General features: G+C 41.2%; 2 protein-coding genes across 4 annotated transcripts in view; one reads left to right on the top strand and one right to left on the bottom strand.

Moving 5' to 3' along the window:
• Positions 1–1,497: 1,497 nt before the first annotated feature.
• TREML1 (triggering receptor expressed on myeloid cells-like 1) lies at positions 1,498–6,596 on the top strand. Of its 3 annotated transcripts, XM_011986662.1 has the most exons (6): positions 1,498–1,595; positions 1,751–2,083; positions 4,476–4,578; positions 4,952–5,040; positions 5,546–5,598; positions 5,941–6,596. In XM_011986662.1, the coding sequence occupies exons 1-6, from the start codon at positions 1,553–1,555 to the stop codon at positions 6,253–6,255; spliced, it is 936 nt and encodes a 311-aa protein (XP_011842052.1). In that variant the 5' UTR covers positions 1,498–1,552; the 3' UTR covers positions 6,256–6,596. The 3 variants fall into 3 exon arrangements, with proteins under 3 accessions (XP_011842052.1, XP_011842053.1, XP_011842054.1); XM_011986663.1 differs by lacking the exon at positions 1,751–2,083; XM_011986664.1 differs by lacking the exon at positions 5,546–5,598.
• Positions 6,597–16,444: 9,848 nt separating this feature from the next.
• Positions 16,445–24,841, bottom strand: part of LOC105544407 (adenylate cyclase type 10-like) — a 36,949-nt gene continuing 28,552 nt past the window's right edge. Inside the window, exons 15-18 of the mRNA XM_011986895.1 lie at positions 23,895–24,114; positions 21,642–21,814; positions 16,568–16,637; positions 16,445–16,491 (exon numbers count right to left, since the gene is read on the bottom strand). Coding sequence (XP_011842285.1) covers positions 24,095–24,114 — 20 coding nt within the window. The 3' untranslated portion in view covers positions 16,445–16,491; positions 16,568–16,637; positions 21,642–21,814; positions 23,895–24,094. The remainder of the gene's footprint in view (positions 16,492–16,567; positions 16,638–21,641; positions 21,815–23,894; positions 24,115–24,841) is intronic.

Genomic DNA, 24,841 nt, shown 5'->3' with positions numbered 1-24,841 from the left:
CTTAAGCTCCTGCTCCCAGTTTCCCATTCCTCACTCCCTTGTTCCCAAAGGAAGGAAGGAAAAAGAGGAAAAAAGGAGGTGAGAAGGGAGGAGATGGGAGTGAGGGAGAACGGCCTTTTCAGACCCTTTTCTAGGTCTTACCCTCCAGATTAGAGCAATACTCCCCTCTTAACCATCCCCAGCTGCTGTAGTCTCTTTGACCACTGGTGCTTCCCCTGTGTCTGAGGTCAGATAGTTTATTAGGTTTATTACTCACACTTTGTCCCAGTTCCCTGAGCCCATTTCCACAGGGCAACATGAATGAGAGCCAGGAGTCTCCTATGTAGGCAGTGAGCTTGGATCACAGGAGAGAAACCCCCAAATTATGAGACTTGGAGTTTATATAGAGAATTTGGTGTATCTCCCTCTCCGGAAGAAAGAGAGAGAGAGAGAGAGAGAAACCTTTACTGTGGAATGTAAACAAATCTCCAGTGAAGAAGGGAAGAATGCAAGCAAATCTCTGGATGTTGCACTCAAGGCATGTTTGCTATTCAATCACCCGCCAACAAAACTTGGCCAGTACCCTTTGCACGGAAGGACTAGAACATGCAGCAATGTGAAAATATTCATGAAGAATTGTCTTCCAACAGAGAAGATAGAGCATTCATGAAACAAAAATAGTACGCCAGAATTTTAAAATGCTCAAAGAACGAGGAATATCTTGTCTTGTAAATTAAAAATATTTTAAAAAATAACATTTTAAAAGACAAAAATAGAAGGATGGAAGAAAAATGAGGAAATCTTGAAGGCAGAACAAAAGAGAGAAAAACATGGAAAATGAGAGAGAAAAGATATAAAAATGAAATGAACACACGACGTTCAATAACCAACTAGTTAAGGAGTTGCAGAAAAAGGAAGGGGGAGAAGAAAATGGACATGTAATTATGAAAGAAATAATTAGTTTCCCAGAACCGAAGAATGTGGATCCAGATGGAAGGGGTCTAGAGTGTCCAGGACAATAAATGAAGAAAGACCCAGTCCAGGGTACAGGATCAAGGTGAAACTTCCTGTTTGAGGTTGTACTGCATGCAAGGACAACCTCTTAAAAGCTTGGGTGGTGGGGCAGCACTCCCAAAGAATTGAGAGTGAGAATGGCATTGGGTGAGGTGCAGGGCACTCTACCTTCCTCCGTCACAGCTGTGCACCCTCAGATTCTGTATTAGGAAGATCCTGAAGATCATCTTTCCTCTTTCTCTCTTGTCCTCCAATTGTCACAATCCTCCCATCTCACCCCTTAGCTGGGCCCCAGCCACTGCAGGCTTCTAGCTTTCTTTGGGTCTTCTCATCCTGTCTTGCCCACCCTTACCCTCAGGGCAGTTCCTGAGCACTGAGCCAACCAGGGCTTGGAAGAACTCCCTTTCCCCACTCCTGGAGGTGCCCATCATTTCCTGTCTCCCACTCCATAGTCACTGAGAACCCCACGTGACTGTCTGAGGCAGATGTTTCCTGCCCTCAGGGGAATGCTGTGTCAGTCCCCAGGCAAGCCCAGGAGTTGACATTTCTCTGCCCAGCCATGGGCCCCAACCTGCTCTTGCTGCTGCTCCTGGGACTAGAAGGTAAGGTTCAGGAGGAGCTGCAGCTCCGGGCCCCATATGCTCAGCCCCATGCCCAGGAGTAAAGTGTTACTGTGAACGCCATACCCATACCAGCAGCTGGGCTGGGAGGTGCTCCCAGCTCCTGCCCACAATTCCCACCTCCTTTTCTTCCCCAGGTCAGGGCATAGTTGGCAGCCTCCCCGAGGTACTGCAGGCACCTGTGGGAAGCTCCATTCTGGTGCAGTGCCACTACAGGCTCCAGGATGTCAAGGCTCAGAAGGTGTGGTGCCGGTTCTCGCCGGAGGGGTGCCAGCCCCTGGTGTCCTCAGCTGTGGATCGCAGAGCTCCAGCGGGCAGGCGTACATTTCTCACAGACCTGGGTGGGGGTCTGCTGCAGGTGGAAATGGTTACCCTGCAGGAGGAGGATGCTGGCGAGTATGGCTGCATGGTGGATGGGGCCAGGGGGCCCCAGATTTTGCATAGAGTCTCTCTGAACATACTGCCCCCAGGTGAGTTATCCTAGGCCAGCTACCACCCCTTGGACCTACCCTCCCCACCCCCACCTATTGCCAGGGCTCTTGGGTTCTTGAGGAGTGGGGGCCCCTGGGGAGGAGGCATTGGGAGGAGATATCCTCTTGACAGCTCTGCAGGGAGCGGAAACCAAACTGGGTGGGAAGTCTGAGATAAATCAGCTGAAAACCATCCCCTTCCCCCTTCCACACTAGTGTGCTTCCCAACAGGAAGGCGTGTCCTTCCCACCCCAGGGACTTGGCCTCTTCTTCCAGCATTTTCAACATACTTGCTGCTAATTTATTTTTTAATTAGAAATATTTTAAACAATGTTGAATCTGAGTATATAAAACCAGAATTAATTTTTGTAGCTTTCAGTGTTTTATTCCTGTAATAGTGGGCTTGGCGGCTTAAGAATTATGGAATGCATACCTTATTTAATTTTATAAGTCTTCACATGGCATCTAGTATGTCTCACCTACAAGTGGGTACATTCAGTACCTGAACTACTTCAACTCCTTTCGTTTTAAAAATGGAAAAAGTGTCATTCATATTTTAAGCCAATATTCTTGACCCTATTTTCAGTACTAAAGACACTGTTTTTGTAGGTTTCATTCCCACAGCTCATAACTTTTCTAGTATACAAGCATTTATTAAAAGAAAATTTTAAAATATTAAAAAGTTGGGTTTTTTTAAAGAAAGATAGGATGTTCTAAAAATAAAGTTCTGGAGGGAAAATAGTCAGCTACCTCAAGCACAGACAGCCACTCCTTTTCTTTTATGGAACTGGCCATTTTTTCACCTTTAGGTCTTCCTTTTCTCAAGTATTTTATGCCCAATCCCCAAATAATAAAATTAAGTAGAGCATTTTCCCTTCCCTTGTTTTTTGCTTTGTTTCATTTTGTTTTGTTTGAGACAGGGTCTCACTCTGTTGCCCAGGCTGGACTGCAATGGCAGTATTGGCTCACTGCAACCTTGGACTCCCAGGTTCAAGTGATTCTTGTGTCTCAGCTTCCCGAGTAGCTGGGACTACAGGTGCCCGCCACCATGCCCAGCTAATTTTTGTATTTTTAGTGGAGACGGGGTTTTATCATGTTGGCCAGGCTGGTCTTGAACTCCTGACCTCAAGTGATCTGCCCGCCTTGGCCTCCCAAAGTGCTGGGATTACAGGCATGAGCCACCGCCCCAGCCCCTTCCCTTGTTTTTTTCCCTCTAAATAAGAGGGTAGACTATGTTGTCATTAGAATCCTTCTCATCTCAAGCCCGTGGTTATTGTCTTATATTATAAATATATTGTTAATCCTTGTCATTCTTTGCCCTCCTCATTCCTTGACACTTTGAGTTGCTAAATTCAGGTTCTAACTCCCTAAAAGGCAAATTGTGACAAGATGAGACTCTCTGGGAGGAGGGTCAGGGAGGCAGGGAGCTGGGCCCCCGACCTGCTGCTATGGGGCAGGTGCTGTGGAGAATGATGTTCAGGCAGGCAGGTGGCACATAGCATCCAGAGATGATGTGGCTTGCAGCTCAGGCGAGCATTTAGCTTCAGAGAAGGTGGTCAAAGGCAGCCTAATAGGCACCAGGAGGGCAGGACATGTGCCACAGCAGCCCCAGTTCCTGGTGTGGCATAAGAAGGGGAGTAGGAATGGTGAATCTCTCAAGAACAAGGCAAGGCCCCATTCCAGTCGGTCTGAAAGGACTGGCCACGTTCCTAAGACAAGTCTCCAGGCCCAGAGAAACCAACCCCAAGTCCTACAGCCAGAAGTCAAGCACATCCTATGGGTGACAGAAGCCTTGTCCTCAAACTGAGTCTCAGGATCCCAGCCTCTCAGCAAGGGTCAGTTGGTTAGTGTTGCATCACATGAGGACCCACCCAGATTTCCTTCAGTCCTGAGGGCAGAGCTTGGGCTGGGGTTGCAGGGTTGCAGGTATGTGAGGAGGCCCCATTTAAGACCCATGAGAGCCAGGAGCTATGTCACCCTGAGGATGAGAACTGGAGAAACCTATTCGGGTGGGAAGGAGAGGTGGGTACAGATCATCCAGTAGGTGTTTTTACACAGACTGAACAGCTTGATAAGGCCAGAAGGGTGAGGGGTAGAGCAGGTAAAAGGGAAGAAATGCAGTGGGAAGATGGGGGGAGCTGGTGGTACAGGGAAAAGTGGGTGTAGTCACAACCAGGTAAAGACATAAAAAGCCAGTGCCATTTCCTGACCTGTGGAATGACAGGCCCGTAAAGAACATCCCATCCTCCCCTTTCTGTGTTTCTTCCTGGGGTCCTCTCCTTCCTTGGCTCCACTCCTCCAGTCCCTCATAACTCAACAGGATATTGAAGCCTGCCCACATGGGCATGCCCTCATTAAATGTTTCCTTCTGACTCTGTTCCTGGCCTGACAGAGGATGAAGAAGAGATCCATAAGATTGGCAGTCTGGCTGAGAACGCATTCTCAGACCCTGCAGGCAGTGCCAACCCTTTGGAACCCAGCCAGGATGAGAAGAGGTACTGACAAGATTGGATTTGGGAGGCCAGGAAAAGGGTGGTAGTGGAGACAATGACTTGTTTAGAGCTCCAAACTAAATCGAAGGGGAAAACCTATGATTCTTCCCACCTCTGGGGAACTTCTGGACAGACGACAGACAGATACATACTTCTCTGTCCTGGTTCAGCAATGGTCCCTTCATGCTGGTGAATCTTCAGCCAGGACACCTTAATGAGTCCCTCTTCTGCCCTGCCTCAGTCAGCCCTCCTCATTCTATTCCATCTCCCTCTCCCAATCGAGAACGTAACCCTTCTGTCGCTGCTCCAGGGCTCCTGGCCAGCAGCTCCCCACAGGCTTCAGGTCTAAGCCTACCTATCCCTTTCTGTTCTTCAGCATCCCCTTGATCTGGGGTGCTGCGCTCCTGGTAGGCCTGCTGGTGGCAGCGGTGGTGCTGTTTGCTGTGATGGCCAAGAGGAAAAAAGGTAGGTGGCTATCTTCCTATCTCAGCCTGGCCCTACCATTCCTGTATCAACCAGTTGTGTAGATAAGGCCAGGAGTCTAGGTCCAATCCCCCTACAAATGGATTTACCTGGGCTTAAGTCTCAAGGCCCCCATATCCTAGAATTTCCAGGGCTGAGGGATGGAGGGGAGGGAAGGAGATTCAATGGGAGCAGCCTGCAGAAAGACAGGAATTAGAAACGGTGGGGCAATGCAATGGGAGGAAAGGCATTGGAGAAGGTGGGGAAAGGGTTTCGGGAGGTAGGCTGAGTGCTGAGGTGGGTTGAAGGGAGCTCTGGAAACCATAAGTGGGTGAGGAGATTTCCAGCAGGCTGGGGAGATGGAGGGGGTAAAGGTTTGGTGGTGGGAGTGGGGAAGGTGAGTCTGCAGTAGTGAAGAGGTTTCAGAGGCTTCTGAAGGAAGGGAGTGAGGGAAGGGCTCTGAGCTAGCCCCGGAAGCAGACTATGCTGCTGTTGTCTGTTCTGCCAGGGAACAGGCTTGGTGTCAGTGGCCGATTCCTGAGCAGCAGAGTTTCAGGCATGGTAAGAAGCCTCTGCAGGCCCGCAGCCAAATTCCCCAGACTTTCCATTCATCGCACTCACTGAGAGGTCCTAGGATGATGGGGTGGAGAAAGGACTGGGACCTAGCTGGGGTCGAAACCCTCTTCGTAAATGCTGTAAACTTGACACTAATGGTCTCCCTTGGCATCCCACCCTCCCAGACTTGGGGAGAAACTTGGGGCTGGAAAATCTTCACAATGAAGCCCTCTTGCCCACTGATATACTCAGGATTCAAGAGATAGATCTAGTGTGGTCCTGGGCTTCCCACCAAAGGGAGATCTGGGGCAGAGGGAGGCTTTCCTGATTTGCCTGCTTTTGTTTCAGAATCCCTCCTCAGTGGTCCACCACGTCAGTGACTCTGGACTGGCTGCTGAATTGCCTTTGGATGTACCACACGTTAGACTTGACTCACCACCTTCATTTGACAATACTACCTACACCAGCCTACCTCTTGATCCCCCATCAGGAAAACCATCACTCCCAGCTCCATCCTCATTGCCCCCTCTACCTCCTAAGGTCCTGGTCTGCTCCAAGCCTGTGACATATGCCACAGTCATCTTCCCGGGAGGGAACAAGGGTGGAGGGGCCTCTTGTGGGCCAGCCCAGAATCCACCTAACAATCAGACTCCATCCAGCTAAACTCATCACACTGTAAACTCATGAGGACCATCCCTCGGGGTTCTATGCATCCATCCAGCCAGCTCATGCCCTAGGATCCTTAGGATATCTGAGCAACCAGGGACTTTAAGATCTAATCCAACGTCCTAACTTTACTGTCAGGGAAAGTGATGCTCAGATATGACTGAGATGTCTTGGGGAAGACCTCCCTGTACCCCACTCCCCCACTGGTTCTTCTGCCATTACACACTGGGCTAAATAAATCCTAATAATGATGTGCAAACTCTTAATGGCTGAATGGGAAAGGAAACTGCCCAAGTTTGACTAATTGCTTGGCCTGTGAACGGAAAAGACTCTGGTCTGAATTTCGTGCTGTATGATCTCCTGTCTCTCGTCAGTGGGGAAATGGTTTCCTTCCCTGGTCAGAACACTACAATGCAGTTTGATTCAAGGGATGCTGAAAAGTCTTCCTCAAAAGTATTTTTTGCTTCTCTCATGATGCCTCCAAGTACAGATTCATTTGCGTGAGTCAAGGAAGTTCTTCTCCTTTCTGCTCTGCACCTTGTGAATATGTGACATGATGCGACACCATATGATGGGGTGGGGGTGGTGATAGGTTAATGATAGTTAAAAGAGACCCAGGACAAATGGTGTATGAGAAATGGGACTGAAAGGAAACAGGAGCAAGGACAGAAATGGAAATAGACACCAAGTCTGTTCCTTGGCAGGACACAGGATTTTCAAGCACTAGAAGACCTTTACAGACATCAGTCTTACCAGAGCTGGCTGTCTCTTAACTAGGTGGTCATCTAGTAACACTGTTTCCCTTGGTCTAAACTCTGGAGCCTGGGAAGGGCCCCATGGAGAAATGAACTGAGGGGTGGGAAAAGGGAATGGTAAAGGAATGGCCATGGTCAAGTGTGAATGAAAGCTAGTTCAGGCTAGGGGTGAAAGAGCCTTTAAGGACTTGCCAGAATTTCTTCTGAAACTGTTCAATTTGAAAATATAGTCATCCCTCCATATCCATGGGTTCTGTATCCACAGATTTAAGTGTGGATCAAAAATATTGAAAAAAAAAGAAATATTAGATATTTCTTTAAATATTAGAAAAAATGGTTATGTCTGCACTTAACATGTACAGACGTTTTCCTTGTCATTATTCCCTATACAATACAGTATAACAACTATTTACATAATATTTATATTGTATTAGGTATTTTAAGTAATCTAGAGATGATTTAAAGTATATGAGGAGATGTGTGGTTATATGCAAATACTACACCATTTTATAAAGGGACTTGAGCATCCACGGATTTTGGTATCTACAGGGGTCCTAGAACTAATCCCCCCCAGATACTGAGGGATGTATGTATTTGCCCATATTGGGATGAAATGCTCAGTAACCCAGTCTTGTTACAATCACAAATAGCTAGGCATAAAGAGGTTTTCGCCATCTGGAGGGGCCCTAAGCTTGGCCTAAGCACCTCAGGAAGAAGGACAAGTGGTGTGCCCTGGGCTCCAATTTGCCCACCAATCAACTAATGACTAGGGACTGCCTGCTGGGGAGTGGACAGGTGGCAGAAAAAAGGGCAGAATAAAGACTAAAAAGAACCCTCTGGAAAAACTCACCATGGTCTGAAAATATTTAGAACTTTTTAGAACATGTCAGAAGTAAAAAGTGTATTTTTACTTTTGAGTATAAAGGAAAATACTAAGAAAAATAACAATCAATTGAGTGGTAAGGAAGAGGAAATATAAAAATTCCATCATTGATCATGATAGGAAGTCTATGAATACCAACCAAAGTCATAGTTATAAAAGTAACTTCTAAGATGAAAATACTGCCATTCTAAATTTTATAATAAGAAACACACGCAATATAAAGCAAAGCAAATGCAGGCAACATGGTGAGATGACCTCCTCATATCAGAACCTTTGGAATTCAGTTAAAGAAGTACTCAGAGGAAAATTCACACTCTTAACAATTAAGCATCTTACTCAAAAAGTTAATTTTATTTTATTTATTTATTTATTTATTTATTTATTTTATTTATTTATTTATTTTTGACACGGAGTCTTGCTCTGTTGCCCAGGCTGGAGTGCAGTGGCCGGATCTCAGCTCACTGCAAGCTCCGCCTCCCGGGTTCACGCCATTTTCCTGCCTCAGCCTCCCGAGTAGCTGGGACTACAGGTGCCCACCACCTCGCCTGGCTCATTTTTTGTATTTTTTTAGTGGAGACAGGGTTTCACCGTGTTAGCCAGGATGGTCTCGATCTCCTGACCTCGTGATCCGCCTGTTTCGGCCGCCCAAAGTGCTGGGATTACAGGCTTAAGCCACCGAAGTTAATTTTAAAAGAGAAAAATGATATAACTAATACATAAGAGAACAGATTCTTTAAAATAAAATGAAAGAGACACTGTTAGGCAACTTAAGACTGAAATAAAAAATGACAAAGGAGAAATAACACAAAGACAATGAAAAATATAATGAGAGTATTTTGTGTCGAAGCTGGGAGTATTGATGGAATGGGAATGATGACAAAGGGACCTGAAATAACTTTTTGGTTGAAATGTTCTCTATCATGATTGTGCTAGTGATTACATAGGTATATATATTTGTCAAAAACCTATCGCTAAAATGGGTACATTTTCCTAAATGTAAATACTATTTTGATAAAATTGGCCTAAAAAATAGTTGAAAGACTGTTGAGGAATAGTTAAAATAATTTTAGAGAGAAAAGAGCCCTTTCAAGAATGAACCAAACTCAGAAGCCATAAAAGAACTCATACATTAAAACTGATACATGCCGGAGAAAGAACCTGTGAAAACTCTCTCCTCCAAAAAGCAACAAGAAGGCCGGGTGTGGTGGCTCATGCCTGTAATCCCAGCACTTTGGGAGGCTGGGACAGGTGGGTCACCTGAAGTCAGGAGCTTGAGACCAGCCTGGCCAATATGGTGAAACCCCATCTCTACTAAAAATACAAAGATTTGCCGGGTGTGGTGATACATGCCTGTAATTCCAGCTATTCAGGAGGCTGAGGCAGGAAAATTGCATGAACCTGGGCAGTGGAGGTTGCAGTGAGCTGAGATTGTGCCATTGCACTCCAGCCTGGGTGACAGAGCAAGACTCTGTCAAAAAAAAAACAAAAAACAAAAAAAAACAGCAACAAGAAACAAGAAAACTGGCAAATATATTCAGAATCAACTTTTTCAGAACTCTGGAAATTAACCAAAGACTTGCATCAATAGAGGGAATGTTTACTTAGGAAAAATGTCTTTCTCCCTATCTATTTGATTTAAAAGAGAACTTCATAGATTAACAATTATAAAGCTAAAGTTAAAATTATCTATTTAACACAACATTTAACACAACAGAAGGCAGTTGATGAAGAGAGGCAAAAAGACATAAGACATAGAAAAATAAAATGGCAGGCATAAATCTAACTTTATAGTAATTACATTAAATGTAAATGGATTAAACATTCTAATTAAAAGGCAGAAATTGGCAGAATGCATTAAAAATACATGATCCAACTACATGCTGCCTATAGGAGAAAAACTTTAGATTAAAAAACACAAGCTGGTTGAAAGTGAAAGAATGTAAAAACATATACCATGAAAACTAGCTAAAGAGAGCTGGAATGACTATACAAATATCAGGCAAAATATAGAGTTAAGACTTTAAATTGTTACTAGAGATAAAAAGGACATCATAATGACAAGAAGGTCAATCCATCAAGAAGATACTACAATTATAAATATATATGCACCTAACCATAGGGTTTCAAAAAATGTGAGGCAAAAACTGACAATTAAAGGAAGAAATAGAAAAGTAAAGAGTAATAGTTGGAGACTTCAATATCTCACTTTAAAAAATGGATAGAACAAGTAGACAGAAAATCAGCAAGGAAACAGTAGACATGAACAACTCTATAAATCAACTAGACCTAACAGTTATAAAACACTCCACCCAACAGCAGTAGAATACATATTTCTCTCAAGTGTACACGCAGCATTCTCTAGGATACACTATATATTAGACCATAAACAAGTATCCATAAATTTAAAAGGACTGAAATTAGACAAAGTATGTTCTCTTACCATAATGGAAAAAAATTAGAAATTAGTAACAGAGGTAAATTTTGGAAATGCAAAAATATGTAGAAATTAAACAACATACTTCTAAATGACAGCTGTGTTAAAGAAGAAATCACAAGGGAAATTAGAAACACTTTGAGATAAAAATATAAACACAATATACCAAAACTTATGGGATGTAGCAAAATCAGTGCTTAGAATGAAACTTATAGCTTTAATCACCTACATTAAAGAAGATCTCAAAACAGCAACCTAATCTTTTACTTGAAGCAACTAGACTGAAGAGTAAGCTAAAATCAAAGCAAGCAGAAGGAAGAAAATAATAAAAATTAGAAGAGAAATGAATGAAATGAAATAGAGAGCAGAAAAATAATAGAGAAAAATCAACACCACCAAGAGTTGGTTCTTTGAAAAGATCAACAAAATTGATAAACCTTTTTAAGCTACACTAGCCAAGAAAAAAAAAAAAAAAGACTCAAATCACTAAAATACAGAATGAAATTGGAGGGACAACTACTGGCATTAAGATATGAAAAAGGATTATAAAGGAATACTATGAGCAATTGTATATCAACAAGTTAAGATAACCTAGGTGAAATGAACAAATTCCTAGAAAGACACAAATTACTGAAACTGACTCAAGAAGAAATAAAAAATTGAATAGATCTATAACAAGTAAAGAGGTTAAATTAGTAATAATAATAAAAAAAAAAAACTCACAACGAGAAGCCCAGGCCCAGATGGCTTCACTGGTGAATGCTACTAAATATTTAAAGAATTTAAAAACCTACCCTTTACAAATTATTCTAAAAAATAAATGAGAAGGGAATTCTTCCTAACTCATTCTATGAGGCCAGTATTACCTTAATCCAAAAAACAGACAAAGAAATCACAAGAAAAAACAAAAACAAAAACACTACAGACCAACATCCTTTATCAATGGAGATGTAAAAATCTTCAACAAAATACTAGCAAATAGAATATAGTAACAGATAAAAAGCATTATACACCATGACAAAGTGGGATTTATCCCAGGAATGCAAAGTTGATTTCACACATAAAAATCAGTCAATGTGATATTATACCATACTAATAGAACAAAGGACAAAAACCACATGGTCACCTCAACAGATGCCAAAAAAACATTTGACAAAATCTGACACCATATCATGTCAAAAATACTCAACAAATAGGAATAGAAGGGAATTTCCTCAAGATGATAAAGGCCATCTATCAAAAGCATACAGCACACTTAAAGGTGAAAGACTGAAATCTTTCCCCCAAGATTGGGAACAAGACAGGAATATTCACTCTTTGCCACGTTTATTCAACATTGTACTAAAGGTTCTAAGAAAGAGAAATTAGAAAGGAAAAAGAAATAAAAGGATTCCAGACTAGAAAGAAAGAAAAGCATCTATTTTTAAATGACATGATCTTGCATATGTAAAATCCTAAGGAATCTAAAAAAAAAATTTAGAGCTAGTAAGTTCAGCAAAGTTCCAGGATGCAAAATCAATACACATTATCTAACTTGTCTGAGAAAAAAAGAAAACTATATATACACAAATATCAGTTGTATTTCTATATATACTTGCAATGAACAATTCAAACATGAAATTTAGAAAACAATTCCATTTATAATAGTATCAAGAAGAATATGATATTTAGGCATAAATGTAACAAAAGAAGTCTAACATTTATACATTAAAATGACAAAATATTATTGAAATAAATTAAAGAAGACCTAAAAATATGGAAAAGATATCCCAGTTTCATGGATCAGAGGACTTAGTATTGTTAAGATGGCAATTCTTCCCAAATTAATTATAGATTTGATGCAATCCCTATCAAAATTACAGTTGTCCTTTTGGCAGAAATCGATAAGCCAATCCTAAAATTCATATGTAAACACAAAGGACCCAGAATAGCCAAAACAATTTTGCAGAAGAAGAGTAAAGTTGAAGGATTCACACTTCCTGATTGTAAAACTTACTATAAAGCTACAATAATCAAGACTGTATGGTACTAGCATAAGGATAGACATATAGACCAACAGAATAAATGGAGAGGCCAGAAATAAACCCATTCACTTAAGATCAACTGATTTTCAAGAAGGGCGTCAAGACAATTAAATAAGTGAAAGAATATTTTGTTTAAAAACAAATGGTGCTAGGACAACTGGATAGCCACATGCAAAAGCATGATTTTGTAACATGACCTCACATGATATACAAAAAGTATCTCAAAATAAATTGAAGACCTACATGTAAAAGCCAAAATAAAAAGTCGATTTTTCTCTCCTGGAAGAAAACATGAGTAAATCTTTGTGACCTCAGATTAGTTGATAGTTTCTTAGATATGACACTTAAAGCACAAAGATCCAAACTAAAAAATAGATACATTGACTTCATCAAAATTAAAAACTTACATTTTGCAAAATGATTTCGTCATGAAAGTGGAAAGACAACTTACAGAATTGGAGAAAATATTTGCAAGTCAAACCCAATAAGGGTCCAGTATGCAGAATATATTTTTAAAACTTGTAATATGCAGCAATAAAAGGCAAAAACTCCAATTAAAAAATGGGCATATAATTTGAATAGACATTCTCCAAGAAGATATACTAGTGTCCAGTAAGCTCATGAAAAGATGCTCAACATCATTAGTTACTAAGGAAATATAAATCAACATCATAAGATACCACTTCATACCCACTAGGATAGCTATAATAAAAAAGACAAACAAAAGCAAGTGTTGGCTAGGCTATGGAAATTGCTGGTGAAAATGTAAAATGGTACAGAGGCTTTGGAGAACAGTTTGACAGTTCCTCAAAAAGTTAAACACAGAATTTCTGTATGACCTGGAAATTCCTGGAAATGCCAAGATAGGTATATACTGAAGAGAATTGAAAGCCTATGTTCACACGAAAACTTATACATGAATGTTTACCATAGCATTATTTATAACAATAGTTAAAAACTGGAAACAACCTAAGTGTCCACCAACTGATGAACAGATAAATAAAATGTGGCATCATGTGCCACAATGTGGTACAATGGAATGTTACCTGGCCATAAAGAGTAACCCTACACCATAAATAAACCATGAAAACATTATGCTAACTGAAAGAAAAAGCCATGTATAATAATTCCATTTATATGAAATGTCCAGAATAGGCCAATCTTTAAAGACAGTTAGTGGTTACAAAGATTGGGGAAAGAGGAAATGGGGAGTGACTCCTAATGGGACCAGAGTTCCTTTCTGGGGTGATAAAACTGTTCTGGAATTAGATAGTGGTGATGATTGTACAGTCTTACAAATATACTATAAAGCACCGAATTGTATACCTTAAAAGGGTGAATTTTTTCTCAATAAAAAAAGTGCCAAAAGGGAATGCCAAAAAAAAAAAAAAAAAAAAAAAAAAAAAAAAGGATGAAGTACTGCAGGGTGTTATTACCTATCACCACCATTTGTGGGAAAGAAGGTTGCAGTAACTATATACTATTGCTTACATGTGCATAGAATAATTTTGCTAGGGTACACAAGGAAGTGGTAACACTGATTATCTCTGGGGAGGGCAACTGGTGTCTGGAAGACATAGATGGGAAAGAGTTTTTCACTGTTATACACTTGTTTCTTTTGAATTTTCTACCACATAAATGTAACATCTACTTTTAAATATAAAAGCTGAACCAATAATAATAGCTACCAGTCACTGAGTGCTTACTATATGCCAGGTGCTTTATAATCATTTAATCTTCACATTGACAGTCTTTTGTCCTATTTTTAGGACAAGAGGATATTTTATCTCCATCTACAGAAAAGGAAACTGAGGCATATAGAAGGATAAATTATATGCCCAAATGAATGCAGCTAATAAGCAGCAGAGTTAGAATTTCAACCGAGCCTATCTGGTTCCAGAGTCCTCGTCTGGATTGCTACTCTATATTACCTCCCAGAAATTTAAAGGAATGAGGGAGGAGGACAGAAAGTGGGTGAGAAGAAGAAAGGAAGGAGTAAGATGGGAGGAATGCTAGGGGGAAGATGAAGGGAATAGAGGGACAGGAAAAAGAAAGGTAGCAAGAGGGAGAAAAGTGGAAGGAGGAAATGTATAGATTAGATTGCATGATTTAAAGGGTAAGTGCAGGCCTCCCTTTCATAAACGTCTCCCTTCCTGTCCTTAAAGTTCTGATCTTGGCCATTTGAAGAGAATAGTAAAGACTGGGTACAGGAAAGCCTAGTTCCCATGAAAGCCTGCATAGCCTAGCATAATCTCTGGAATCAAATCTGAGTTAGAAGCTCAGCTCTATCATTTTGTGGCTATGTTTGTTGGGGTAAACTCTTTCTAGGCTTCCATTTCTTCATCTGTAATATGGGATAATAATAGTACTTGACTCACAGAATTGATATAGGATTTAAACAATGTATTTCAAGCACAAGTAAGTAAATAACGAATTGCAGCCATCATAACATTAGCAAATTCACTCTATGGACACTAGATGATTGAGTTACAAAGTGTAAGAAATCAATGGGAAGATCATACTCAGTGGAAGAAACACCATCAAATAGATAAAGGCCAAAGATGGCAACTCCAAAGAGAAGAAAAAGGGAGAAAGCTAAAGTTACACATACTTTGGCAACTTCACAATTTTACCTGGGAATGGCCAAATCACACAGCACAAAGGAGAAATGGATTCCCACAACCCTTTGTACCTCTCAAAAGACTCCTTGACTTCTTAGGAGCCCATCACCAAATCTGTGCCAAAAGAGGGCAACACGAAGGCACTCGCACTACCAGCCCTCCTTAAGTAATGGCAATTTCTTTATTAGGGTCATAGTTTTTCATCTGCTAATGGATCTCACCTTACAAAAGATGGAATCAGTTCATCTTAAAGCCTTCCAGGCCTCCTGTCTACTCCTGGTTTTAACTTCTGGTAGAGTTGTGCTAATGACTTTTAAGAGTTAAAAAAAATCTAAGTGGCACGTTTTAGAAAAAAATAGTCTTTTATTTTGATAAACATATAGATAGCAGTAACTATAAAGGCTAGTATACTTAATATGTACACTATATATTTAAAAGGAGAATCTGGGGCATTTCCTTGTGTTATATACAATAAGAGAATCATGGTCCCTTCAGGTTATTGTTCTTTTAACACATACATCTTGAGTTTCTTCTGCATCACAGGGTAGAACTAAGTGAATTAGGTGTTAGTTGAAGGACAGCTGAGAAACAGGTACCTCAAGGGTTTGGCTGCGAAGCTCTAGAGGAATATGCATGAAGATACCCTCCGGTATTTTCTGTAACATTAGCACATGGCACTCTAGGAATCGGACAAAGCCATGTGCACCAAATAGCGAAGCATTGGTTCTTTTCACCAACTTGTTCTCCTTGACATCAGCCACTCTGTTAAATCCTGAAAGAAGGAACATAAAGAATGTGATAAATACAAAGAATGTCCTCAGCAATTACAAAGTTAATAGCGGCCCTGGGAAAGAAGGAGATTTGCAGGGCTCTGAGGAAAGGAACTATATTCTTTCCTCTCCTTTTCTTGCCTAATGTTATCATTCACCTTCACAGACATTACATTGTGACTTCTAAGACCTTTTTCTCTCCTTAGTGACCATCCAGTTATTCCAAGGAAACAACCCAATTGCTTTGGCTAAAAGCAAGAAAGAACTTTCTATGCCTAAGGGTTACCAATACTGAAACAAAGAGCTGAGAGAAGCTGAAGAAATTGCTGTTTAACAATAGAAGGGATTCCTATCTGTCCAGGCAGGGCCTAGCATTAGGAAGAGGATTATACTTACCTCTGGAGCAAGGACTAACTCCTTACATCTGTGTGTCCCTTTTTACTTCAGAAGTGCAGCCTTTGACTGCTCATGAGTAAGAATCTGAGACTGTCTTTATGTCTCTCACACAAGGGTTCCAGGAAGAAATGCTTACTCTGTATTCCTAAATTTCTTTTCTAAGAGTTATTTTCCTGCAGAAATTCTCCTTTTATCCAAATCCTGGTCAAGCAAGTGTCAAAAGGTCTGATGCTGTTAGTCAGGGACATGAATTCTCTCTTTTCACATCTCATTACAGAGGCCTTAAGCTCAGATACCCACTGGTGATAGACAGGGCAGGTCACACATCGAGAGAAGAACTCCTTAAAGTACTGAAAGGAAAGGAAGGTCCATTAGCTCTGGGATTAGTGCATCATTCTCCTAACATGCCACTTCATCAGAACTTACAAAGGTCCTCATTCAGCATATTCACTCATGGCTGAGGGAACAGGGAGGAGTTACTGATGGCAAAATAGGCCTGGAAAACTGGTTTTGGGATACAGAGGAATTGCAATGTGTTTTAGACTCAGAAGGGCTGTAGGGAGATGTGTCAAATTACAGACTGAACCATAGAGTACAGGTCCACTGAGCAAGGCTAAATGTTAATATTTTAATGATACTGGGTAGTAGCTGGCAAAGGTGGAAAGAAACCCAGTACAGAACTAGATACAATAATATCTGGCAGGATACATAAGGTAGGTGGAAACTTTCTAGGTGGAGAAACAAAGGATTCAAAGAGTAAAGGAAGATAGAACCAGTAAAAGGGAAAACAAGGAAGAGATGCAGGTGGTAGAAAGAGCATCACAGGGTAGAACTAAGTGAATTAGGTGTTAGTTGAAGGACAGCTGAGAAACAGGTACCTCAAGGGTTTGGCTGCGAAGCTCTAGAGGAATATGCATGAAGATACCCTCCGGTATTTTCTGTAACATTAGCACATGGCACTCTAGGAATCGGACAAAGCCATGTGCACCAAATAGCGAAGCATTGGTTCTTTTCACCAACTGGCAAGCCTTGGAGAAATAGTGCTCAAACAGGCCCCACTGTGATTCCTGGGCAAACCTGGAGGAAAAGAGTAATAGCTCTCAGCAATATCTGCTGCTTACCAACCATGACTTTTGCTTAAAATCGTCACTTCTTTAAGGCTCTAAGACCTTCTGGACAGTCAGAATTGTGATGCTAGAAAGTGATCAAGGCTACTAACTCACATACAAGGAAACTTAAAAAGAGACCAATTATATTCAGCCTTGCTATGGGTTACTCTAGCAGTTAAGTGTAACCCTAAATGTAACCCTTGACCTACAGGCCAAAACCTGTTAAAGGACAAAAGCCCTTTTAATAAGATGGGAGGGTATGGGAGGTGAATGGTCTTTAAAAGTTGGTTAGAGATGTTCAACAGTCCTGTCAGGTGGGGAGAGACAGCTTAAATGACTTAAATGTCTATCCTTTTCCACAACCCTTGAGTAAGACATTACCACATGGCCAGGGAGGAGTGGACCCCCAGCATGACATTGCTCTGAGAGATCAGAACACGGCTGTGCTCGTAGATTTGAACGAAACGCAGACACTCACTAAAGGGCCGAAACAGCAATCCTGTGGACAGAGAAGGTAACCACGCTAGTATATACTATCAGTGTAGGAACCAGGGGATAGAAGATATGTGATACAGGGAAGGAAACAAGACCCCAAAGGCAGACACCCCTGAATCACAACATGGTTCCCAGACTTTAAGGAGCCAGAGGTCAGGGGCAGAGGCCATGCCTGAGGGACAGGTTCATGACTGCCTGTATTCCAAACCTAGAGCCCATCTGAGGTCTGAATCCCTCAGGAGTACAGCAGAGACCTGTGCAAGATTTACCTTTTCCGTAGAGCAGCAGATCTAAGCAAGCAGAGTAAAAGCAGGCCAGGCCAAGGACATCAAAACCCTGAGAAATGAGCGCCCACTGACTCTCCAGTACATGGACACACAGACCAAATCTGCCGAGAGACAGAGCCACTGGGACCAGCTAGGGAGTGAGGAGGATGCGTAGGAAAGGAAGGGGTCTTACACCTTCAAAGCAGCCTAACATCCTTTAGATCTCTTCATAGCTCTATTTATATAGAGAACATCTATGCCTGGGATCAGACCTATCTCTAGGCAAAGGAGGTGGGAGACTGCCTCTGAGGCAGTTTCCAGGGTCTTCAGCTGCTGCAATTTTCTATCTCCTTGCAGAGTTTTTTTTTTTTTGAAGAAAGTTTGTCCATGAGCCCCCAAGTGCTGAGGAATATATAGTAGCTCTGACTCTGCATTTCCACTCCTGATTCTTTCACACTTAAGATAATGTGGCTGGAGTGGCCAAGGGAAGGATATCCCGGGGTGTGGAAATGGAATAGCATCTCCCTCTCCACTCCAAACTTCTCTGGGAAAATATACACACCCCTCTTAGGAAACAAATACAAATGACAGAAAATGATCTTAATACTTCTTCTTCAGAAATGCAGATCTGAAGAGAACTGAGAGAACCAGATTCTCCAGAGCTGGTTTCTTGAGGTGTCTGCATATCTCACGAGCTTGAAAACCTGAGGAGGTTCAAGAGCACCGTGTGAGGTCCAGCTGTGAACATGTACTCTCTAAAAGCCCTAGACCCACCATCCCTAAGTCCCTTTACCCAGCTTGATGGAGAAGTCAAGATGGCCAAGGCAGAGCTTGGTGTAGGCCAGGGCCTGCATGAGCTGAGCTGTGGCCAACAATCCCTCCCTGGAGAACCAACATAAACTGCTTTTCTGAATGGCCATCTGCTCACAGTGCAGCCACTTGTCCTTGATGCCCATGCTCTGGGAGAACTGAGAGAGCTCCACATAGGTAGAGACAACCTGCAGGGAAACAAACACAGGGCAAAATATTCCCATTGTACATTCATGTAACATTTCCATTTTGTTCCTTTCCTATGTAAGAGCCTATTATGATGCCTTGCTGCTTACTCAGTCTAAACTCCTGGTATCCCACAACTTGCCTCCAACCCAGCTAGAAAAATATGCTCCTTCTCACCCCTACACTTCTAACTGGATCATTCTCACTGCCTGTTCTTTAAACAAACCACTTTCTCTACATGTTCCTGCTTTTCCTCTCCAATCCATGACTTTCCCTTTCAAAACACTGATTAAACTACCTCTTCTTTGTTTTCTAATTTAAGACCTCTGATATTTGCTCCATAGAGCTCTTCAAGGCTGCTGCCTAGATCTCTATGTAACTATGTGCACATCTGAAATAGTGTTCTATATAACTATGTGTGCACTTGAAATAGTGTTCTCTTCTTGGAACACTGTCTTCCCTAGCTTTCCAGCATGCCAGGCTCTGTTGGTTTTCCTCCTGTCTCCCTGGCAACTTATTCTCAGTTTCTTTTGCTGGTTTCTCCTCACCACTCTGACCTTTTAACACTGGAGCTGTTAACAAAGTCCCTGGAACTTTTCTATACTAATTCCCTTGGTGTTCTCACACAGTCCTGTGACTTTAAACAGTATTTGCACATTGATGGTTCCCATATGTCTATTTCCAGCTCAGACCTCTCCCATGAATCCCAGACTTGAATATTCACCTGGACTCATATTCACCAGACTTGTCTCCACCTCGATGTCTAATGGGCATCTCAAATAAAATATGTCTAAAGCCTAGCTCCCAAATCTTCCCCCAAATCTATTCTTCCTGCAGACTTCCCTATCCCAATTAAGAGCATCTCTGTCCCTCTAGAAGTTCGGGTCACAACTTTTTGGATTATCCTTGACTCTTCTTTCCCTCACATCCCAGAGCTGATCCATGAGTGAATCCTATTGCCTCTAAACCCCCAACCTTTTTTCCCCACAATAATCAAAGCCATCACCATCTCTTGCTTAGATTACTACATTAGCTTCCTAACTGGTCTCCCTGCTTCCTCCCTTGTCCCCTTCATGTTACTTTCAACACAGCAGACAGAATGATCTTATTAAAATATAAGTAGATACTGTCACCCCTCTTCTCAGAACCCATTAACGGCTTCCCATCTCTTTCAGAGTAAAAGCCAAAACTCCTACAGTGGCCTATCTAGGGTCTGCACCATTTGCCACCCCACCCCTTCCCGGTCCTTCTGACCTCATCTCTTGGTTCACTCTCCTCCTCTTCCTCCCCTCCAGTCACACTGTCCTTCAAACACAGAGGATATGCCTTGAGCATTCACTGTGCCCTCTGCCTGGATACTCTACTCCCAGACAGTCTGACTTTCTCGCCTCTTTCAGATATTTACTCCAATGTCACCTGCTCAGCAAAGCTTTCTCTGACCACCTTGTTCAAAACTATACCCCACCCCTCACCTCACAGAACTCCATATCCCCTTGCCTCCACTTTATTTTGCTCCGCTGCATTGATTATCACCTAACATACTGTATATTTTACTTATTATATTTCCCTGGAGTCAAGATCAGTGCCTGGCATATAATAGGTGTTCACTAAATGGTTCGTTGTTGAATATGTGGATAAGACAGAGAGAAAGGTAAGACACTAAAATGAGGAAGACACATTTCCTTTTGTTTTTTTCCTAAATCAGCAGTTTTAAATCTTTTTTAGATCACAGGCTTCTTTGAGAATCTGATGAAAGCAATGACCCCTTTTCTTCCTCCTGCCAGCCCCCAAAGGTTCTTTTGAATATACACATAAAATTCTGCATTCAGTTCTGGGAGTTCACAGATAATCTCATACCTGGAAACCCATCTATAAACTGCAAACTGAGAAACCTCACTTGAACACATGATCAGCGTTGTCTGGGTTATTGGAGAACCATGCTAAACCAGGAACTTGGTTTCTGAGTGAGGTCCAAAGGTAAAGCAAGGACCTGCTTACCTGGGCTTCATTTGCAAACTCCTCGGCTGAATTCTTCTGCATAAGAGTAGCCAGGCAGGCAAACCTGTAGCTACTGGCTGTGGCCTCCAGGTTATAGAGCTGCCAGAGTAGGGACAGGCAATGCACCTGCTGCTGCAGAACTGCCAAATTCTTCTTACTGTTGCAAGGCACAGGGTGGTCAGCACACCCTTATTCTTTACTAATGCCCAAAGTTCCCTCCCTACAAGAGCTCCAAGTCTACTCATCATGGGGCCATCTACAGATGTCCAAATTCAGAAATAGTCCTTGGTTCCCACTACTCCTAACTGCATATGCCATTTTAATTAATCCCTCTTGATCAGGAAAAGTTCAGAGAGAGGTTTCAAAAAAAGATTCATTCTTTAAATCCCTATTTGCTACATGTAATTGGCTGGGGGAGTAAGGTGGAAGAGTTAGAACTGTATGTTATATACTTATTTGTTACATGCATATATATATATATATATATATATATGAGATATATATGCTGACTGTTATATATCTTGTTATTTGCTTGTCTGTTAGATGCTTGAAGATTATTTGATAGAAAAAGAGTAGTTTTAGGTCAAAAAGGCAAAGCTCAGGCTAGTTAACTACAGTCTTAGGAAGCCTTCTCACTTCTCACTAGGGTTGTTTGGAGGTTGGCTCAGGGTACAGGGATGCCAATACTTTTCCAGGAATGTCTGGAAAAGGACACCAAACCAGGTCCAAGGGAAATTCCTTTTCAGCAGCCGAAGGGCTTTCCTAGCCAATTTTTTGGCTAAAGTGATGTGTCCCATGTTGAAACAGACCTGGAGATGGGAAAACAAGAAGAATTAATGTAAATACAAGGTTTTGGATATAACACACTGGCTCTTTCATTTTGAGATGTGTAGTTGGGGTTACTGAGGTGCTAAGCGTGAGCTGAGCTAGAGCATAGCCTGGTTAGCAGTCACCCTAACAAGCACCAGTATGGCCATAAGTGAGTAAAGGGTTGAGAAAGTAGGATTATGGAGAAAGTATCCTCCTTTCTCATCTCCCACACATTTGTCAGTGGGCAGTAGAGGAAGGCTGTGATTTAAAATGTGATGCTGCTAGACTGAGAAGGGATCGTCATTTGAGTGGAGACTCAGATGCTCTCACATAACATAGAAAGCATCTATAATATCACCAAATCCTTTATCTCTCTTCCAAAATAGGTTGACTCACAGTAGATGTGGGGTGGGAGCTGGGGAACTACCTTGAAGTTATCCTATATCTTCACATTCTAAGGCTGAATCCCTCAAGAAAGTGATAAAGTCTATGTGATTCTAGAACAAAGAACAATCTTGGGAGGACTGTACAATAACTCTCACTTATAAAGGGAAAGAATAATTATTTAACTTTGCTCTACTTATAAAGGGAAAGAATAATTATTTAACTTTGCTCTGAAGACCTCTTGGTTGAAGCATAAATAATGCAACAATGTGACAACTCTAATACTCCCTTTGGCCTTGAAGACATTATATACCTTAAGTTTACTATCCTAACCAAATTATCCTAAGGTTTACATTAAAATTAGTTTACATATACTCCAATGAGCAAATTCGTTTATATCTACTTCAATGAACATGAATGGATAATTCACAAAAAAAAACAAATGACCAATAAACCTAGAAGAATGATGTACCTTATTAATTAAGAGAAACACATTAAAACAATATAACTTTGTCTAGGAATTAGCAAGGTTAGAAAAGACTGGTAGTATCTGATGTTAGTAAGGATATGAGGAAATGGGAAAAACTTGAGTTGATACAATATTTTTGTTTGGCAATTTGGTGATGTATTTATGAATTTTAAAATTGTGTCTTAGCATTGCCACCTTTGGAAATTTCTCTTACAAAAACACTCTCACAAGGAGAGAAAGAGATACTTAAGAAGAATATTCACTGTAGCAATGTTTATAATAATCCCCAAAATAGAGATAACCTAAATGCACCTGAAGAAGGGAAGAGCTAAGCTATGATCTAGCCAATGGAGTACTTGGCAGTTGTAACTATGTGGTGGATCGGTATGCACACCAATATGTAAATAGGTTCTGTCTGTACTATTAAGAATAAAAGCAAACTGCAGGAACAAGAAAATGTAGAATATGATCCTATTAAAAAATAATGGAAAACAATGATATGGCTGTGTGTGTACAGTTGGTGGAACATGCATACAATTATTAATTATGGTGGGGGGGTGTAGGATTAGTGGGAGCTCTTTCACTTTCTACCTATTATATATTTCTATATTTTAAATGTGAATAAACCTTTTATCACATTATCACATTTATAATCATACACAAAAAACAATGAAGAGATTTTAAAAGAAATAATAGGGTAACCCTCAAGGAGAAATAGCCAGCACTTCAAGGTCACCCCTGTCCTCACCTCTGACAGAAGACGGCAGAAAGTAGCCTCCTCAAACTGACAGATCTTCACTTTGTGTTTTTTCAAAAATGAAAATGCTGAGGGTTGGCCCAGAAGACTGCTTGCCTTCCTTAAATAAAAGAAGGCCTCCAAACAGGGCAAGGGATAAAGAAACCAGATTAGGATTAGGATGATGCTGGTGTGATTAGGGCAAAGGCTGGAGTAAGGTTATGATGAGGGTCAAGATCAGAATTTGAAACAGATTTGGACTTCAAGCTAGAAACAGGAGCTGGACTGCTTGTGCAAGAGTCAGGGGCAGTGCCAGCACGGGTTGGTGCTATTCCACTACCATATTCCCACTTCATGTTTTTTCCTTTCTAGCTCTTCTCTCTCTCCTACTTTCTTCCACTTTTCACTCATGGTTATGATTGTAAGAGATCTCAATCAAATTCTCAAAGTAAAAGGCTCAGCTGAAGGGCAGATTGCAGAGCCTGCTCACCATATAATTGTCTGACAGGTCCAAGGAGGCAGCCGCAGCCTCCAGCAGGTAATAAAATGCACAGGTCGTTTCTCCAATGACCAAGCAATGCTGGGTGAGGGGTGAGAGCACTAACTTCAGGATATCCTTACAGTGACAAGGCTTTGTGGTCAACAGGTCTTTCTCAGGGCTGGTCTGAGCCAGCTTCCTCTTCACTTGATCTAGGAACTCTTCCTCTGTTCTTTGTGGAAAGAAAATGAAAAACTGAGAGTGGCCACCTTTATTGGGGCATTACCAGGTCTCAAAGTCACTTTTTCCAGGAAGCTTTCCTGTATCATTCATTAATTATTTGTCTATCCTTCTCCTCAATTACTCCATAAAATTTTAAAAGTCAGGGACCAGAGCTGTAACTGCAAAGCTCTATTAGGAATTTTTAAAAGCTGAAAGCCAATCTAAATAGCTCAATCTAAATGGGGAAATACCACACTTGAATAGTTAAATAACAATCTAAATGTTAAATAAAACATAAAAATGATACAAAGCAATAATAATACATTTTTTCTGATAGCATATTTGAATTTTCTAATACCACATTTTAATATTATTTTATATATCATCATCTAATCCTACAACAACTTTCTCATTCAGGCAGGCAAAAATTACCTCTTTTAGGTCATTGAGGCTCAGAGAAATTACATATAGCTTCGTACGGAGAAGTAGAACCAAAACTAGAGCTTACCACTTTGACTTCTAATCTAGTGTACTTTTCACAGGCACGCTGAGCTCAAAAGTCAGATCTCTCTAAGCTATAATGATCTAAAAAAGTGGAGACTGAGGAGGGCCTTGAAGGATGGTCAACATACTGATAGGTGGAGAGATGTGGAGGTCACTCAGCATTTAACAAGGGAGAATTGTGTGAGCAAAGACACACAGGTTAGTGTGTCTTTTTGTTTGTTTGAAAACAGTAA

The sequence above is a fragment of the Mandrillus leucophaeus genome, unplaced genomic scaffold, assembly GCF_000951045.1.
Source record: "Mandrillus leucophaeus isolate KB7577 unplaced genomic scaffold, Mleu.le_1.0 Scaffold3, whole genome shotgun sequence".
NCBI lineage: Eukaryota > Metazoa > Chordata > Mammalia > Primates > Cercopithecidae > Mandrillus > Mandrillus leucophaeus.
The sequence above is the reverse complement of the archived record's forward strand: the minus strand, read 5'-3'. Positions and strand labels throughout refer to the sequence as shown.

Coding starts and splice junctions, on each gene's coding strand:
- TREML1 (XM_011986662.1), top strand. CDS start 1,553: ATGGGCCCCAACCTGCTCTTGCTGCTGCTCCTGGGACTAGAAG. Junction 2,084..4,475: donor TCTGAACATACTGCCCCCAG/GTGAGTTATCCT, acceptor CTGGCCTGACAG/AGGATGAAGAAGAGATCCAT. Junction 4,579..4,951: donor CCCAGCCAGGATGAGAAGAG/GTACTGACAAGA, acceptor TCTGTTCTTCAG/CATCCCCTTGATCTGGGGTG.